General features: G+C 24.8%; 1 protein-coding gene across 1 annotated transcript in view; it reads right to left on the bottom strand.

The window, feature by feature from the left end:
* The window catches only part of LOC132929819 (adenylate cyclase type 2), a 63,537-nt gene that overhangs the window by 12,904 nt on the left and 29,501 nt on the right, over positions 1 to 21,132 (bottom strand). The window contains exons 3-6 of the mRNA XM_060995404.1: positions 19,806 to 20,150; positions 14,922 to 15,116; positions 5,105 to 5,211; positions 3,863 to 3,974 (exon numbers count right to left, since the gene is read on the bottom strand). Coding sequence (XP_060851387.1) covers positions 3,863 to 3,974; positions 5,105 to 5,211; positions 14,922 to 15,116; positions 19,806 to 20,150 — 759 coding nt within the window. The remainder of the gene's footprint in view (positions 1 to 3,862; positions 3,975 to 5,104; positions 5,212 to 14,921; positions 15,117 to 19,805; positions 20,151 to 21,132) is intronic.

Raw genomic sequence — 21,132 nt, 5'->3', positions numbered from 1 at the left:
TCAACTACAGAGTAGCTTATATAAAATACTCCTATGTAGTAATATGGATTTTAAATAAATAATTATAATGAAATAAAAATAGTTTGAATCTTTACTATTAAAAAATATATATAATATCAAGTTACAAAAGATCAAATAAAATTCGGTAAGGTACAGAAATTAAGTATATATTTGATTTAGTTTTTTTAAATTTTAAAACAATAATAAATCATAATCAATACTTAGGAAATCAATCCTCAGAAAATTTAAATATATTATTGTACTTAGAGATTTTTAAAATTGTAAATAACAAAAAAAAAAAAATTGTAATAAAGAAACATATACAGTCGAGTCGCGATAACTCAAACCTCGATAACTCGAAAAAATTGACAACTCGAATTTTTTTTTATTCCCCTAGAAAATTAAATTATATATAAATTAATATAAATTCAAGTTAGATATCTCGAAGCGAATTTTTATCTCTCTTAAACTTCAAGTTATCGTGACTCGACTGTATATAAAAAAGGCAGACAGCAAGTGGGTATCGCTTTGCTCTACATCAGGTCTCTAATGGGTTATTACTTATTATTATGGGTATGTTAAATTTTAAATTAAATTTTATACCTAACTAATATATACGAATTATTTATTATATATTTATATGGAATTAAAATTTGAAGAATATTAACTTCGTAATTTTCTTAACTGGTCAAAAATTGGTTTAAAAGTTAAATAGTATTAAAATAGTTTGGAATAATATCAAATAACTATAAAGGGTTGTATTATTTTCTTAATATCACAATAACTAAAATTTATTTCGATAAGCATATTTCTGTTTTATGATTTATAAAGTACTATTTGAAATTTCTAAAAGAAGTTCAGAAGAAGCGTGTAAAAAAATGCATCATTACAAAACCACGCGTAGGTTATAGGTACACATATTATTATGATCAATTATGAATGTAAAAAAAAAATTGAAAGTATTTTCTCGTTCATTAATTAACATTAATATACTGATCATGGTATTATTATAGGTAACTATAAAAATAATATAATAACATAACCGGGGGAGTTTGAGTCTTTGTACTGCGCAATTGCAGTGTGTATATATATTATGATAACGTTAATTATGCGATTCTAATCCGTATATAATATGGCTCGCGGGGCCCATACATATAACTCACAAAGCTTACTTGGTATACTTGTGTATAGAGTTGTGCGGCAAGGAAAACTTATTTCGGGGGGCCTCGGGGCCACGAATAATGATGCGATGCTATAAAATTTTAACGCACAAACCATTGTTTACAGATGTTGAGATGTGTAACATACATTATTGCGCGCACATCTCATCACAATGGCCACAGTCAATAACTTTTTTTTTGTAATTTATTTTTTATTAATTAGACGTATATCCAAAAATAACAACGTGCATATAGAGAGCCAAAATTATTATTATAATAATAATTCATAACGTATTTTTGGTTTACCGAGATGATTGATTTGTAGAGCTCTAATTTAGGTATGTCAATATTTTATAAGTTAAATTATCTAGGTAGGTACTTGTTTCTACAGGGAATTTGAATAATATAGTTATGCGAGTTTTGAAGTTGGGCAAACAGTTGCAGGTAGTAGTGAAGTACAATATACATAATCTATACATTATTTACGATATCACTATACATATTTGTCATGTATATAAACGATGGGATATGATTGAAGACATAATATACGGTAGGACATAGGCGTGACCAGCGTTAGTATAGGTACCTATACCGGTTGTATAGGTAGCATATTAAATGACCTGCTAAAAAACCGTGTAGATCCCTTTGATTTGTTTTATAGCAACTGTATAGCTTATACAAATAAACGTTATTATAATATTACAATATTGAAAGTGTAGCAATTCATTAAGCGATAGTCTTTCTCGTTCCAGATCCATCACTACGCTTGATGATAATAACATAATAATATATTTTATTCAACATTTGCGATAACATTTTCACACGACTTATATTCAACTCCGATTTGTTGCTGTAGACAAAACAGTGATAATTATAATATTATAAGCGATTTGATAATAGTTTTAATGATTTTTAAATAAAAAGAAATAAAATAATTGTCTGTGTCTTTCATACGAGTACACTGAAAACGTCGAATTACAATTTATTCAAATTTTGAATTGTTGTGTCACTGTGGTCACTTAGTCATTGCCGTTTGTCAAGCGTCATGTGTGACGTGATTTGCGTTTTTCTAACCATAACGAATGCGTTCCCTCTCCTGCAAAAAACCACTATCTCACCGCTAACGTGCCTCGGTAATTATTATTATTCAACCAAATTAATAACATACTATGATATTATATTACATGCATGCGGATAGACCAGCGCTTTTCAATTGTCCGTAACAACACAGTGTAAAATTATTATAATTGATAATTTATTAAAGTAATAATAATTAATTATAAATTATAACATAAATATAAGCTCTTTTGACTATTTTTATGATACATTTTATAAAATAATTATAATGTGTATATTTTACTAAAAAAAAAAAATCAATCTATATAGTTATCAACACATTAAATAATTAGGATAAAATTTATAGCCATAATAAGCATGATTATGGAAGTCGAAATCGATCATTGATTATATTATTAGTCAAAAAAATCATAATCACAAACGTTTTTTGCTATAAAATATGATACCATCGTGGTATAATTCATAGGAAAGTTTATTGTTTTCTGGCTAGTATCCATTCAAATTTTAAACTTTCGTAAACAAATGTAACTTGTAAGTAACAACTGATGTCGAAAATAAAATTCCCAGATCACCCCTGATTCATTTCAAAGTTTTAATTATAAAGTTTTACTTTTTATTGACCAAATAATTTGTTTTCTGACAGACGAGTATACTTGTACGTCTTAAGTTAATCCGTTTGTCGAATTTAAAGATTTAAACCCAAAGAATTGTATTTAAAACAATTCCTTAAAAAGTGTATAATTGCCAGACATAAAATATAAGCTTTAATCTTTGCTAGAAGTTTGGATCTAAATATTTATGTGTGATATTATTAGTATGAGATAAATGATCGCTAATAATTATAAGAGTTGATTTAAATAATATGCATGACTTTAATGTTGAAGAAATCGAAGTGGTTATGTAAAGATACATAAAGTTGTCCCTCATTATGACTAATTTATTTAAAAAATTGTGTTCAAACATAACAGAACGCTTATGAAATGTATTAATTTAAAAGTACAATGGATTTATTGAATACATTTAGTATATTGTTAGAGAGCTTCTGGAAATGATTTTCGTTGAAGAAATAGAACTGCTGGCTCACTAGAACGACAAGAAAGTTCTGGACCAGCGCAATAATCTTAATATTTGATTATAGTATTGATTTTTGATGCTTAATTGTTAAATATTATATATAATTATTATTGTTCTAAAATAATGTAAATCTAATATTTTATATGCTTAGGTATAAATTTTTATTATTAATTGATATAATCTATAATATTTATATTTTACTCATCTCAAAATCTACACACCAAAGCCGTATCTACTTTCCAATGACTTTTACGAGGCTGACGTATTGTTAACGATTATATATATATATATAATATGTTTATCTACTAAAATTATTATGTAACAGTTAAATTTACTTAAACATGTAATTTAATTAATTAATTAAACTTAATTATTTAATATAATTTTGTAAGATGTATTTTATTATATCGCCTATTTTTTTTTTAAATAAATAAAATTGAAAAAAAAAATAAATCTTACACGCTTTAGGTGTTTTAATTTTAATTCGAATGATAAACTGCAAAAACACTAAAAAAGAATGCCAGAAAAGTTTTTAACACAAATTTACTTACTTGAGCTATTTGATCGAAGCGTCCGAATAGTTCGTTTAAAGTTTTCACAAGATCAGACGCCGACAGTTGTTCAGATAATGGAGTGAAATTTACTATGTCAGCATACAAAATGCTTTAAACATAAAAACAATTTAATTAATTTAAAATATTGTATACAATAAAATATAGGTGACATAAAAGTTGTAAGTGATAAGTATAAAATATGTGTTAATATGGATTACGTTACCTACATATTATTATAAATAATATAAACGCGATTTTAAAATTTTTTTAATGGATTGGTGAAGTAGGTGTTTAATGATGCATTTTTGTTTTGGCTTAAATATAAAAACACATAGGTTATAACACCGAAAATTCAATGTAATTAGTTAAGTAGCATTTATATTGTATTACACTTGTATATATCAAAATTAATTAAATAACACGTTAAAAACAAATTATGATTTTGGTAATAATGAACTGTTATACACAAGTATTTTAAAATATGATAGTAAATATGGTAGTTAGCAATTAAAAATTCACTATCACTTTGCTTTCATCTAAATTATATTATTTAATATATGTATTATATAATGTATAATATATTGAGTTTTACTAGGTATTTAAAAAAAAATGCATAAAACCCATTTATTTTAAAATTAAATATTATTTTATCATCACATAAATTAACATAATATTTAAGAATAGATTTTTCATAAAATATTTTATTACATAAATATAAAAAAACCAGCGTTGTAATTAAAAAATTTTGTGATAATATTCAATTTAATTATCATAAAATGTGTTTCTAATGAAAATTAATAACTAGAATAAATAATTATGTTAAAATATAAGATTATTTATGTGTAGAAATTAAATCTATATTATTTTTATTTATCACTTTTTCGTTGAATTTATCTATAATAGTAGATGTTGTGTTTGAAGTGAGGAAAAATAAATAAATTTTTTTAACAAATTTATATCGATGAAACTGACGTTAGGCGTATCGTTTAAATTTTGTTTGAAATTAGTATTTATAATTTATTCATATAGGTTGACAATTTTCTAGTAAGAGAACTTTTTAATTTTAGTTCTTGAGTTAAGTATTTAAGAATACAATTTACATACTGGTCTATTTTCGCAACCAATTATAATAAAATATATGAGATTAAAAAAAATATCATATATTTATATTTTTTTAAGTTACCTATGCACAAAAAATATTTAAATACAAATGTTGAAATGTGTATCTTACATTCTTACCTAACATTGTTATGGCGCTGCACATACATCTCGTGAAATCGTGTTTGCTTATTTGCTACATCGTCTTGACACGCATCAGCCATTTTGAGCATTATACTTCTCTTTACCTAAAAACAAAAATTTAAATATAAACCGAGTTATCAGTAAAATTACTATGTCAATTACAAACATACAAATCAATTTTATATACTCGTAAATGCATGTGTTTTATTATTTTTGCCAGTAAATATATAGGTACTTAATTTAAATTTGCTTAAATAGATTTTTGAATATAATTAAGTTCGTTAAACTCCAATAAAGTAATATATTTTTTTTATTGTTACAAATTTTAGAATTATTTATTTATAAATTGTATAAAGCATAACGTCTACGGTATGAAAACATAACATATTTTTGATAACATTATTCAACTTATTTTGTTTTGTTGAATTAAATAAAAATAAATAATCTGGATTTTTATAGTAACAAGAAACAATTAGTATACCATTTATAAAGTTTTACATTTTATACTCTTAAAATATCAAAAAAGTATGCGAAACTTTGTTGCAGTAAATAAAGCGATGAAGTATTTTTATTAAATTTAAATTTCAAATTGTGTAAAATTAAAATACTTAAAATGTTCCTTTAAAAATGTATAACAGTGTAATTAAATTTGTTACATTATTTTGTTTTGTATTTCATATTAATAAATGGTAGGTAAAAATTAAATATAACTTACATACCCCTATATATTTTTTGGTGGTTTGCTATATAATTTAAGGCTAAGACTATATTATATTGAATTGTAGATTTAAATTATGTGAATTGATAGATAATAAATATAAAATGTTTGCTTAAAATATTGAAAACTGATTAAACCTGGAAAATAAATAAATCATGAAAATTACCAATTAAATTGAAAATGCGCAGAATCACAATATTAAAAAAAAATGATATGACGTTATATAAATATACTAATATATTTTTTTAATTAGAATACAATTTTTTGTCATAAATAAAAACGTTTCATATTGTAAAAAAAACACTATGGATATTATATATTTTTATTTTTATTGTGAACCACGAACACTCGGTAAACCATCATAGCAATAACATATTTTTTTCATGGATTAAAATGTTGATGAAATTAGTGTAATATGTAGTATTGAAATATAGTTTGGTACTTTTGTTTGTTTTCAATAAAAGTGAAAGTAGGTAAAATCCAATTTAAAATGTTATAAATAGAATTAATAAGTACGATTCTTTTAAAAAAAAAAATAAAAATATATTTTAAAAGTTTTTTTCATAGGTTTTAATAGTAATTGTATAAATATCTTTAACTTAAAATATTAAATATTTTAAATAGTATTTTAAGAAAAAAACTTTTTTCAAAATTAACTCAAATGTAGTATTTTTAATTTGAGGTCAATGATAATTTTCAATATTTTTTTTGAAATTTCGTGATATTTGTTTATTATCAATAGGTAATCTATTATATATTTGTGATTAGCGATAACTAATCTGATTGCTATAATAGGGAGTGTCAGTATGTTAAAATTATACAAGTTTTTTTTTTACCGAAAATCATCCAATTTAAGAGAAAAAAATTATAATAGAAGGTGAAAAAAATAAAAGATTCCATCGTTAAAACATAGCAATGTTTTTTTTTTAATTCTCGAATATTATATATAATGTATATAGATTATAGATTAGTTTCAATTATAAAACAATAATAATTTAAATACAAATTACAGTAGAGTATAATTACCAATAACATGATACATGATATAAGTTAATTATATCTACCAGTTAAATAATATTGTAGGTAAAACAATCATCAGTCTTACTAATGAAATAGATGATACTTTTTAGTTTTTCAAAGAAAAAGTAATAAATTAAATTAATAACTGCACTTTAACAGTTAGGAAATAAGTCACACAGTTTCAAAACGTTCTACGTCCAAATTAAAAAAAATACTTAGTGCATTGGACAGACACTTTTACAGGTACCTATAAAACTTAAGATTTTTATAATTTAAGAGATAACCGTTCTCAACAAAACTATGACGTAATACTAATTTTATGATTTTGTGATTTTTTTTTTTAAATGGACAAGATATAGTTTACTTCAGCTTTCAGGTCCTCCTCTTGTTGAATCAAATGTAAATATTAAAAAAAAAATAACTATAATTAGTAAAAATAAAATCTATATAATAAATTATTATTTATTAGAATTATTGATAATAGTATAGACCAGGGGCGGCCAACTTTAATAGACTTGCGATAGACCTCCGATATTTTCTAGGTTGTCGCGATCGAAAAAAAAAAAGGTTGTCAATGTGTGTTACAGTTTTTTTATTCGATATCTGTGTATAATCTCGTTTTCTTTATTGCTTTTTTCTAAATATAATTTTTATATTCCTGGGATATACAAAAATATACAAATTTATAAAAAAAAAAAAATTTTAATTGTTTTCTGAAACAAATTCAAAATTTTATGAAAATGGGAAAAGGTGTCGCGATCGACTCAAATTCATCTCGCGATCGACTGGTTGGCTACCCCTGGTATAGACTATTGAACTATTCTATAATTAATGTTAGAATAAAAGTAACTATATAAACATTCTGTTAGAAATGTCAACGGTTAAGTAAGTTAAGTAATAGTAACTTATTTGAGAAAAATGTAATAATTCAGATAGTACATCTTATAAAAGAATACAATATAGGAAATATGATGAAAAGTTGACCAGAAAATTAGTTTTAACTTAGTAGAACATAAATAACTATTTATCTACACCACTGGGCATAAGCGGATTAAATGTGTGAAAGTCTTTTGATCTATTACCATCTTGTAATATCATATAGATTTTATAAGTTAAATATTACTAAGCATTAATAATAAACTGGCAACGGTTATATCTATATCCTAATTTATTTGTTGATAATAATAAATTATTATATTATTAATTAAAATATAAAGATTATCGTAATTTATTTAATATATAAATTGTAAAGTTTATTTTTGTATTAGTTTAGGATAATTTACACTAAACAATAGAAAATCAAAATCATTTAACAATTATTTAGCTAAATAAAGTAAAACATTAAATAATTATTTATACATACATTACATTAATAAATAATATTTAAAAGTTAAAACATTATAAGGTTTTAAGTTCATTACTTAAGTGTTTAGTATGAGATATTTACAATATTGCTTTTTATATGTTTATATAGAATACATTTTTACTAAGATATTTCCCTAACATTCGGAAATGTACATGGAAATTCTCGAAAAAAAAAAAAAAAATTAGTAAAATTTAGTATGTTTCATAATTTATTTTTAATTTAATTAATATTTTAATATTTATTAAAAAAATGGAAAATTAAAAAATATTCGTCTTATCTAAATTAACAAAAAACTTGAGCCCCGTTATTTTTCTTTTACTTTACCTATGTAAAATGTAAACAAAATATGATAAAAAATACTTTAAATAATATACTTTTAAAAAGATACCTTTAATTGCATGATGTTTTGTTTTCAGCTGACAAATGAACATATTGCTAAATATATATCAAACCTAACCCAAAATGTTTGTTTTAAATTTTGATAATAGAGGGAATTAACCGATTATGAAACATTGATGTAAGAATATTATTATCTGTGTTAAAGCTTTATATATTTCAAACTATAAATAAATTATAAAATAAGTTTTCAGTATTTATAATAATTCTATATTTTATATACTCGTAAATTAATTAGAAAGATATCGTTTATAATAATAAATATTTAAAATTAAATGACAATACAATGTCTTAAGATGACTTGGAACAGTATTAATAGTGATATAAATTAAGACTTGACAAATTATTATATGGTTCTCAATAAGTTAGGTTTTTTTTTAAAAAAAAAAAAAACTAATTTTACGTCTTTTAAAGAATGAAAGGCATTCGCAAAAAAGTAATAAATTGGTTAGAACGTAGGAAGGAACGTCGCCCTATCTTTTAAAACCATACCAATTGCGATTATCTAAAATTGTACTACAAAAGGCCTCAAATAACCGTTTTTTGTTAAAACTACATTTAAAGTGTTATCTGATCGAAGGAGTAAGTTTTAAACTTCGAAACTTCACAAACACGATTAGGTGTATTGCCGAAACAATATATGCTCATAAAAACGATTCAAATTTTATTTTTCTCATAGGGACCACGGCCACCTAGCTGTAGACGGTGGTTTTCTAAAAAAAAAAAATTAATTTTACGTCTTTTTTAGAGTGAAGGGCATTTGCGAGGAAGTAGTAAATTGGCTAGAACGTTGAACAAAATGTCGTTCTATCTTTTAAAACCATAACAATAATAATTGCGATCATCCAAAAATGTACAACTAAAAGCCTTGAAAAACTGTTTTTTTTTTTTTTTTTTTGTTAAAACTTCATTATTTATAGCATTATCTGATCGAAGGAGTAAGTTTTCAACTTTGAAACTTCATAATAATATACGCACATAATTACGTTTATTTGTGATTATTTATTTTTGAAAAACTGTTTTTTACATTTTAAACCTTTTAACCTAAGCTTAAAGATACCTGCAAAATGGATTCCTGACAGTGATGCTTCTATAATGCCTATCCAAAACGCCGTGTGATAGCTATATAGTCATAGACATGTTTAATTTAAAAAATACATGTTATGTATGATATGAATTTAAAATACATTTTGTTTCATATACATTATTACATTATTTCTAGTACATCCGCTACACACTGGTACAGATAAATGTAAATGTTTAGTCAAAAGCGTTCACTTAATACCTATTCTGTTTTATATCTGAATTTTAATTTTAAAAAGTTTTTATTATACGATGAGACTACGTTTTTATGAATTTTTCATAAAGATGCACTTTTGATTAATTTATAAATAGTTTTGAAAACAATAGTATTAAGTGATTGAGAAAAATATTATAATATTATTGTATCACATACTCTTTTATAGTATTTATTTTATAAAGTAGGCCTCAAGTCTTTGAAAATGTTAAAAGAATATTTAATATTTTCTGTTTATAATTTATATCATCTTATTAAATTTTAGTATTGTTTTATAAATTCATATTATTTTAAATTTTCACATTTCTTTTTCTTTTTGATCAATTAATTTTTCTGTGCATCTGAGAGAATATCAAGTAACAAGCTACGTTTTATTTTATTGTTATTACATAATATTATATATTATTTATTTTTATATAATACTATTTAACTATTTTAACTTGTCAACATATTGCAATTATATGAATATTATTAATGATCACTTTGAATAATTAGGTTTTATTTTAATTAAAATTAAGAAATGAGTCTTTTATTAAACCTTATATATATATATATATTATTAATTGTAATTATTAAATTAATATTAATAAAGCTGTACCAATAATAATAATATACATATATATATATACTTAAACTACTGCTTGTAATAAGTATATTTTTTTTAAATGTTCTTAAATTTTACCTAAAATAGCTTACATGTTGTGTTCACAAAATATTGAGAGGTCCTTTAAGTTTTAATGGACCAATTATTATCTTAGGTTTGAAGTACAGTTAATTATTTAAGGGTTATCGTTAAAATCTAATACCTATTTCATATGATATAATCCACAGTGGCATTTAAGTGGGTACTTATTTGGAATATAGTAGTAACTTGATAGTAAATATAATACAAGGATTTTTAGGGTCTTGTGAAGTTTGAAAAGCAATCGTTAAAGATTCGGAAGAATAGCTATAAGGTCAAGAATTTGACACATTTTGTATAGCACTTCAAATGTACAAAGTAAACAAACTACAAAGAAGTTATATCGATAAGTGGATTCTATTATCTGTATGTAGGTCTTTTTTTAAAAGTAATTTTTTGATGACACTGAACTTCGTGAACATATTTACTATTGATTATTTCTGCCATTAGGATTTATGCGAATCAAAAGAAAATCTTTCATGGTGTAATAAAAAAATTCCCCGTTAGAATGATTATAGATTAAAAATATTTATAAGTTGTTAGCAAATAATACAGCTAATTATGAAATATATTTTTATTAATTTTTTAATCTTTAAAAGTAATTAAACTAATATACTGAATATTGATTTTCTATCGATTAATTAACACTTTAGCGAGAACTTACTACTATTTAAATATATAATGACCTAACCAAATCCAGTTGGAGATATGTTTCAAATATTTTTATTCTTTAACAGTTCGTCTATCAAAAAAATATATTCTGCATGTTCCTACCTTTGATTAATTTTATTTATTATATAGTAAATTACCTATAACAATCAAAATTAACGAATAACAAATTAAAACAAAAATGTATTTAACTATGGACAAAGAAATTATAATATTGAGCGTTTGCCTCATCATTCCAAATAAAAAAATCTTCAATGAATTAAACAATAACGGTATAAATCCCATTAATCAAATTATCTATATTATAATTAATTAGCTTATAAGTTATACACCATAACTTGACTTCTCAGTTCTATATTAATAGAAGATATATATCACGGGCATTTCTTCTCCGAAAGTGACTCACTAATTTGCTTTAAATGTAAAAAAATCATCCAAATTTTTTCCAGATGCAATGAATATGTAGAAAAATTAACACTGATAACGTAAACACCATAAACACAAATTAGGCTATCATAACAAAAATAAGTGACACACTTAATGCATTTCAACAGAAAAGCAGTTGTATAATAATTAAATAGAAGACGAGATAGTTTTAGTAGTATTATCCACATCCAACGAAGAAGAAAAATGAGCATAACAATCTAAAGAACCTCTACAAAATAATCAAACATGATTGTCAACCAGAATACCAGATAACATCATATAATTTCTTAAAAACATCAAAATAGTGAGAGAAAAATATATAACACAAACCAATACAGATACACTAGTTATAGTAGTTGTTATAAGACTCCTTTTAATCATCATCTAAATTTTAGTATAATTACGTGAAATATAATATTATTAAGTAAACCTAATGGCTCCTATTTTCAAAGGTTATGTTTAATAATAATAATATAAACATTTTTTTTTTTAATAAAATGTATTAATCTTACCATTATACTATTGACAAAAAAAAAAATCCATGAGATATTTGTAATGCAGTATATTACAAGTTCTTTGAAATGTAACTGGTTTATTTAAAGTGCTCAGAATATACATTTTCATACGATGATTTTAAAGAACGGTTAAACTATTTTGCAAATAAAAATAAATATTTAGGCGTTTAGTCCTTAAAATTCAAAATAAATTTATTGTAAAATATAAAATATTGATTATTAATTTGAATAATGTTACATAAAGATCCTAAGAATTAAATTATTATTTTTATTTTGTAGTTAAATTTACTGCGAGTAACGTAAAATAGCTTAGTATAATATTATAAAATTGGTTATCAAAATATTTTTAAATTCCTCAATATTTGTTGAATTTCTTAAGACGTTTTGTTTTAATTAGTATTTATTTATTTATTTGTCCTGTATTTTAGACAATACAAGTATAATAATTAAGATATGTATAGACATGTATAAACCTAAGGCCATCCTATAGGTACTATAACGCGAAATTATAATGTTATAAGATATAACAAAAAATCTAGCATTCTAGCATGATTAAAAAAAAAGTTTGGTATCCAACACTAAAACATATTTATGTAAATATTAATTTTAACTTTATTATAACTCGTATATACAAATTTTATGACTTTTTAATGAAAGAAATGTATAAAAAACTAGATATATTATTTTATTTAATATAGTTTAAGATTTTGTAACTTTACTATAATTATGGCTATATCTTATATGATGTGATCTTAATAATTGCATATAATATGTGTAATACATTTATATATCAATTTAGATAAAAGTGAATAAATTCAATGTAATATAAGAAAATTTCTTATAAAATTGAAGATTTTCTTTCAGTTATATACAATTATTTTCGATGTCTACAAGCATTTGAAGAATGTGTTGCATATATTAATTATTGTAATATCGTTATACTGGTTAAATACAGTATGAACACCGCTGCCTAATTTTGTGAAACCAACAATAAAATTAATTTACTTTGGAATACAAATATCAAGCACCATATTTATGTTAGTTATGAAAATTTCTAACACTTATGTAATTAAGTATTGTTGTTAGTAATTTTACATTTGATAATTTAAATTATAGAACAAATATAAATTATGTTGTGCTTGTGGTATTAATATGACAATAAGTATAGTAATTTAGTTATGTTGTTTAAAAAGTAAATTTATTATGTTATATATTATATGGGTAAACAATAAATCAATAACACATTTACTTAATTAGAAAATATCATTTTGTTAAAAAAATAAAAATTGGGGTATTTTAATTTTGTACTTTTTTATGGAATTTAATATTTAAAACGTTGATAAAGTATAAAAACAAAGTTCTCTCATTATAATAGTATATAGGTATGAATGGTATGATAAGTTTTAAATATAATACATATTATTTAAAAGCAAATTAAAAAAAAAATTTCATAACACACGACAGCAGTCAATTGAAACAGTTTCAAAACATATCGTTATTAACAATAATCGGTGTTTTTCATATAAATATAGTCACATATGCTCTTACTCAGTATAATAGAGAAAATAATATTGTTATTTGTTGTCTATTTCTGGACTCGATTAAATTATATTCGAACACTATTGTTGGATTAAAATACAATAGAAAACGTTCGAATTCAGGCTATTGAAAAACGCTCAATATTTTTAACAAAAAGTTCATTTGATTTCGAATAACTGATACAGTGTGTACACAAAAAAAACGTGTTACATACGAGCACATGACACATCGTTAAATTATTATTTTCACTATAATACTAAATTTTTATAACGTCAAATGTTTATTACATCAGTAAATTATCGAGATAATTATATTTGAAGCAACTTAAACTCTTAAAAAGTTTATATTTCTATAATTCACTAATGTGTTTTTGAGTTTGTATTGTTAAAGTAATCAGTTGAAATTTAACGTGATTGTTATAAACATTTTGGATATTCACTTTAGATTAACATTTTAATAGTATAATATTATAACATACTATTTAAAACTACATTTACTGCTTATAATATTTTTCTATGAAATTTGTAATTGCATTTATTCAATATACATTTAAGTTTACTAAATCTATATTTGAAAATAAAAAATATTAAACGTTAAGGGATAAATGACCTAATTGAATTATTAGCACAAAATATTAAAGTTGAGTTTATAATGTTAAGTATCACTTTTAAAATAATACTAATTACTAAATTATTTTCGTAAATTCCATAAAGGTACCACGTGAAATGGCATTACAGAATGTCTAAAGTTTCATCTAGTCATGATGCATTTATGGTTCAAACACATTGTTCTAAAGTTTTAGAATGAATTCTATAATACTAGTTTGAAGTTAAAATTATATTATATTATCTTCTTCAGAATTGAAATTAATGAACCAATCTGATTTTCTTACACTATAGTATTATAGTTTTATCTTTATAATAATTAATGTAATAATTTTTACGTAGATCAGGTTTTACCTCATCGTAAAATTATTTTAAAAACACACTTATACTATATTATTTATTTAACTTTATACGTAGAGTATGTTAAATAATATATTTTATTGAATAAAAACATTGCGCATTTTATTTTGTTACACTTCTGCAAACATATATATTAAATAATAATTTTAATTTCCTAAGTGGATATTTCATCTTATTCAATCTTATTATATTTGTTTTCTTATAAAATATTTAGTACATACCTCAGCCGCAATATACGCTGGTATGACGCTAAGCAGTAATTGTTCTTGTTGCTCTTTTTCACACTCCAGTTTTATTCTGGATTCGATGCATGTTCTGGTACCCGAAAACATTATTCTGTTCGCTTTATGTGTCATAAACTTGTAATACCAACCAGTAGAACTTGCCGAGAACAGAAGTATTATTTCAGCGATCATCTGTAAAAAAAAAAATGTTATTTTAGATAGGTAGTTGTCATTATAATAAGACAAAATATAAATTATGAGTTTGACTTTTTATTTTAAATATAATTTGTATTTCATTATTTCGATATAATTTTCAAAAAGAAAATTCAAAAACAATTAGTGTATTCAAATAATTGTTTTGTACACAAATATATTATAATAACAACACATTGTTTAAATATATTATGTGAAACAATAATGCATATTGAATACTTTTTATTAAGTTTAGTAATGTACAAAGATTTCTAATAAAATAATTTTTGTTACTAGAGTATATCATAGAAGTATTTATAAACGTTTATTATAGCACAAATTTCAATTTATTAAATATTCAATAATATATATATATATATATAATACGTACGAATATCAGTAATTTTAAATATACGTGTTCAAAACGTTCACACATTAAAATAATATAAAAATTTATTTTTATTATTTCGAAAGACTTGAGTGTTTGAAATTATTACGAAAGGCTTAGTTTCCTGAAACAAATGTAGAAAAAATAAAAATATCTTTAAATAAACATTATTTGCAATACAAACACAGTTTAAACATGTGTAAAGATCCCATTCATCGTTATTCAAATGATCTAAAGTATTTCTGTATGTATTGTGTTAAAACTAGAACACACAATGTTCATCCTCCAGTTTCCCCGGTTTAGTTGTTTCATATTGCTCAAGGCTCAGGGCTTTTCAAAAGAGTGTAAATACAGGAAATTTTAATGATAATACAAACATCACTAGAGGAGTAAACTTCAGGGTTCAGAACATGACTATTTTAAAATATTCAAAATTCATAATAGATAAGGGAGTTATGAAGGATTGCTCGAGTTGTTTTAAACAATGTGAAAATAGATTTATTGCATGCTGTATTAATAAATTTTAAATAAATTTTTAATTATTTACAACGAAATTCGTGAAATAAAATAATTAAGCGAACAAATTAATAAATAAAGAAAACTTAATTTTATTAAATGCCACATCTCTATTGAACATAATATAATATTAGGTGATTTATTTGTAAAATAAATTTGTAGTTTGTAATAATTTCAAACAGATAGAAATAAAATATCTTGCGAATACAAAGCTTACAAATTGAAACAAATGGCATCATTTACATTATGTAATAATATATTTACAGAAGCAAAATATTGCTATAAATATGTGAATTAATGAATTTCAAATATTTGATTTAGTTTCTTATATTAATTTTAAGAGTTTAAATTGTATATAAAAGGTGGTAAGTGGATAGGAGAATCGTATGATATTTTTAGTGCTTTTATTTGTGTATCTAAAATTGAAATGCCTAAACATTTAAATTTAAATACTGTAAAAATGCTTACACTACTCGTATTATAGTTTTAATTTTTTGCATTAAAAATACTCAAAGATTTTATTAGAAAAATATTTTTTGAAAATGTGGTGTAATAACTAATAAGTCATATATTATAGATAACGATTGTTCACTGTTCAAAGAATGGTTGTATATTACGATGGTAAGTTATGTATCATTGTAAAAATAACTATTCTTAATTTGCTCATAGTTATAGGTGGAAAAATAATAAGGTTTGGATCAAATGACTTTTGCTCATATGAGATATAATTTAATTTAAATAAAAGGGGAAGGCGGTAACGTATATAATAATAACGTGTCCGAGAGAAAATTTTGTAAGCTGCTAAAATATTCCATCATTTGGAGTGTAGTTAAGTGATATGAAATATATATATATATTAAAATTGAGTAATCATCTCTATCGATAATAATTTGATGAGTGCACTATGAGTAATTTGATGCATTTTAGAAGTATTGAAATTTGAAATAGTATAAATAATCTACAATGAATTTTCTATGGCTGCCACAAAAAAAATTGTACCTAAGTCGATGTGACATGTTTTTCACATTATCCGAAGACTACCCTGTAATGCAGTAGATATGCGCTATATAATACTTGTATAGAAACAGTATAACCAAACTGAACTTAATGAAAAAAAAAAAACACCAATATTTTGGGCCGAATATTAAAGATGGTATTGATTTCAGAAGCACTCAAGTACCGAGATGTATATAGAGTGCTAAATCGATAATTTCGCGAAGATTTCAGTTGATACCATTCGGAGCCTATTTTTCACGTTTTTATCTTTGACTATAATATAATAAAAATATCAGTATAACGAAAACTGTATACGTATAAGTCAATATATTATAATAACGCACACGTCATATATAGTTTTGAAACAAAACACTGTATTTTTAAAAACGCACTTACAAATAATATTTCAACTTGTTTTAAAATGTCATTCAATATTTCTGATATACATCAAATAAGATATTTAGGTACAAATTAAAACTGTCATACGTATTATTAAAAATAAAAAAAGAACTATTGCAGACGATCTGCTGTCTATAGTATAGATATTGAGTGTAATAGTTCACAGTAATATATATGTTGGACATTTGAACTCAATGTTAAATAGTTTTATACTAAAAATGGTAATATCATTATGAGTGGCAGCGATGTTCAGGTCTCTATTTCGAAGGATATTTTATAATAGAATTTATATATTTTACGACTAATAGTAATTTATTTTTTATGATAGTAATACGGTATGTTGAACTAATTGATGATACTAACATCAAATATGTTTTTATAATCCGTATTATTAATCTTATTGATTACGCTATAGTTATTAACATGTTAAAAGTCAATACCCCGTGTAGGTCAACGTGAACAGGTCCGGAGTATAGCTACAAATTTTAAAATTAGTTTAAATATATTTTTTAAATTTCATTATTTATAGAAACTATATAAAAATACGTATAACGACGGTGAACAATAATTTACTCGAGTCCCTCCGATTAATATTTTTTGAATTTTAACTTATAACAATAATAAATAAAATCGTTATTTTCGTTTAAACATCCAATTTCGTATAAGTAAAAACTTCAATTGTCTATATAAAAAAAAAAAAATGGCGCTATTTATTTTATTTTCGATAAAAAAAACATACAACAATCATTGTACAACCAATAAATCCAACGCTCCGTTCAGAATTTAATAGCTACTAGTTGATAATAAAAATACGACGTAATGTTAACGTTAAGTAGAATTTATTGAAAAAGAAACGATTTCCTTTCAAAGTGGCGGAATCGCTTCTACCGAGGACAGACGAAATATAATTTTAAAAAGCATATAAGTATCGTTAGCGTCAATGATGGGTGCATGCGCAGTGAAACTCGATTAAATTATCTCGTCTCGTTCGCGCTATTACTGTACGTTGATTAGCATAATAACGTGTACTACAATATATATATAGTAGCTGACATTAATATATTCGCATTGTCAATTTATTGTATTGTATCAGACAAAGGTACACAAGTTGAATACTACTTAGTTGATATATAGCTTGAAATATTCGCGGAACGTCATCATTATCGAACTTCAGGAAAAGTCTCTATTTTAAAAACCGCTTGCAGATAATCCCCGAATAATAAACGTTATCGTGCAATATTATAATTCCGTAAGCTCGCAAATTCGTTAATTTTGTTTCCTCCTAATTCCAATGATGATTAATATTCTAGTATACACGTATATACATGACTAGTTGTCATTCTCTTTTTATTCCTAAAGTTAAATTATCCATTATAATTATAATAATATTGCTATACGTATAAACAGATGGAATATTAGTAGTCGTGTACTAGTCTTGTTTTGTGTTAAAACTTGACGTTGAACTTAAAGTTCTCAAAAACGGAGAGGTAATTACACATAAACTCGAAAAATTTAAAAAAAAAAAGTACAATATAATTAAATAGATAAAATAGCTGGGTATACATATTACAGGATGTCCCGCGAGGATTTACCAATTGCGATATCTCCTGAAATAATGGAGATATCATAATTCTGTTTTTTTTTTTATAAGACTCACAGGGACAATAATTACAAGTACCTACTTAATAGTTTAATTTAATTTTATGTTTTGGTAAAAAAGTTAAAAAAGTAATTTTTAGCCTTTTTGTAGTTTATATTTTTAAAAATGTTGATGTTTTAACAATTTATCTTCATTAGCATCGTGTTTTTTAATATTTTTTTTAGCTTTGAGAATATTTTATTTTTGTATTATTATACAGGCACGAGCCCGCGGGTCAAATGTTTGATAACATAGACATTTATATGGTATTAAATAATTCACATTTTTTTTTCAAAACTAGAAAAAAATCATGAGATTAATGAAAACAAAATGTTGAAACATCAAAATTTTTTGAAAAATAAATTTTACATAATTGTTATTGATTTTATAAAAATTATTTTTTTAAACTTTTTTACCCAAAACATTAAATTAAATTAAAATATGAAATACTTATATTCCTCGTCCTTGTGGATATTATAAAGAATAAAGCAGCGAATTATGATATCTTCATTATTCAGGAGGTATGGCAATAATGGGCAAATCCTCGCGGGGGTTATGTTTCTTATCTGGGGGGAAGGGCGAGGGAGAAATGGGACGATGGGAGATTTAGAAATAGACAACGGGGTAGGCACGTATTGGTGACAACTCGAAGCAGTCGAAGAGGGATACTTACGGCGAATGTCACCGTCTAAGGGATGGTTGTCGAAAGAGAAGGCGAAAGGTCTTAAATCTAATAAAACTAATAATTTACCTGTTTGACGTGTTGCGCGTTTGGCGTCCACTGGGTCTCGGCGAGCAAAGACATGATGTGCACGGCCACCATTGCGGCCGTCGCGAAAGACGCGACGGCCACGTGCGTTGGCACCATCGAGTGCGTGGCCACCATGATGGGCACGAGCGCGTACGCGGCGTGCGCGACGCTAATGCTGGACAGCACGGCGGTGGCAGATGCGGCCACAGTGGCCGCGGACAGCGCAGCCACGGCTGGCCTGGAGTTCAACGCAGTTGGAGCGGCCTGCGTGAGGCAGAAAGTGAAGGCGAACGTCATCCACGCGACGGACACTGACAGAAATGGAGATCTTACAGCCGATTCGGCCTGGAAAATAGAAAATATACATCCGTTCGACAATTGTTATCAATTAATTATTATTATATCGCAGTACCTGCGTGCAGACGACTACCTACTATTTAAGTATTAACGCGCAGGCCAAAACGGAATTCCGTATTGATATTTTTATGACATTTTGTTCGTAAATAATAGATGTATATATTATTATTATTACTACGACTGTTTGGTAGTTTATCGACCATTTGGATCAAATTATACAAAGGATAGAGTCCGTTGCACGTACCGCCCATAAAACGAGTCGAAGCAAACATAAATATTGTACTCAACGTAATATGTGCGCATGCGCGACTGCCAATCAATCTGTTTTACCGAAAATTATTTACCATCGTCTCTATTTTGTTGATATGCGTTGCATTTGGATAAATGGTAATGTTAGGAATTTGTCGAAATAAATGATAACGTGCATTCGCCGTGGTCCTATAATTGTGTTTGCTTCAAAGATTTTCCGAATTATTCTATACATTGATTTGAGGTTGACCCTAATATTGACACAGTCCTGTTCGCAATGATTATCGAATGAAAACTACGTGATTTTTTTGTGGTGAAAATAGTTAGGCATTTCCCGTTTTCCATTTTTAATACAAATCAGCGAGTCGAAAGATTATAAATTAAGATCGATAGGCCGTGATTAAGGGGGGGGGGGTGGCCACGGAATAGGGCCCGACTCGTTAGTATACTATCCTTGATTATTATAATAATACGTAATCATAATTTTTTTTTTTTAAACTGTACAATATTTGCGTATAAATTTAATAATAAGTTAATGATTTAATAGTATTATAACAATATAATATATATTTATCTGTATTTATTTATAATTTAATTTTTGTTATACATTCATTTTAAATAATAATATTTGATAAACAAGAAATCAGAGTACTAAGAATGAACCATCCTGCTAACCTAACCTTATAATGGTACAGAAAAATGAAAACTTGATCGTTTAATT

The sequence above is a fragment of the Rhopalosiphum padi genome, chromosome 4 (assembly GCF_020882245.1).
Source record: "Rhopalosiphum padi isolate XX-2018 chromosome 4, ASM2088224v1, whole genome shotgun sequence".
In the NCBI taxonomy this organism is placed as follows: domain Eukaryota; kingdom Metazoa; phylum Arthropoda; class Insecta; order Hemiptera; family Aphididae; genus Rhopalosiphum; species Rhopalosiphum padi.
This window is presented reverse-complemented; position numbering and strand designations above follow the sequence as displayed.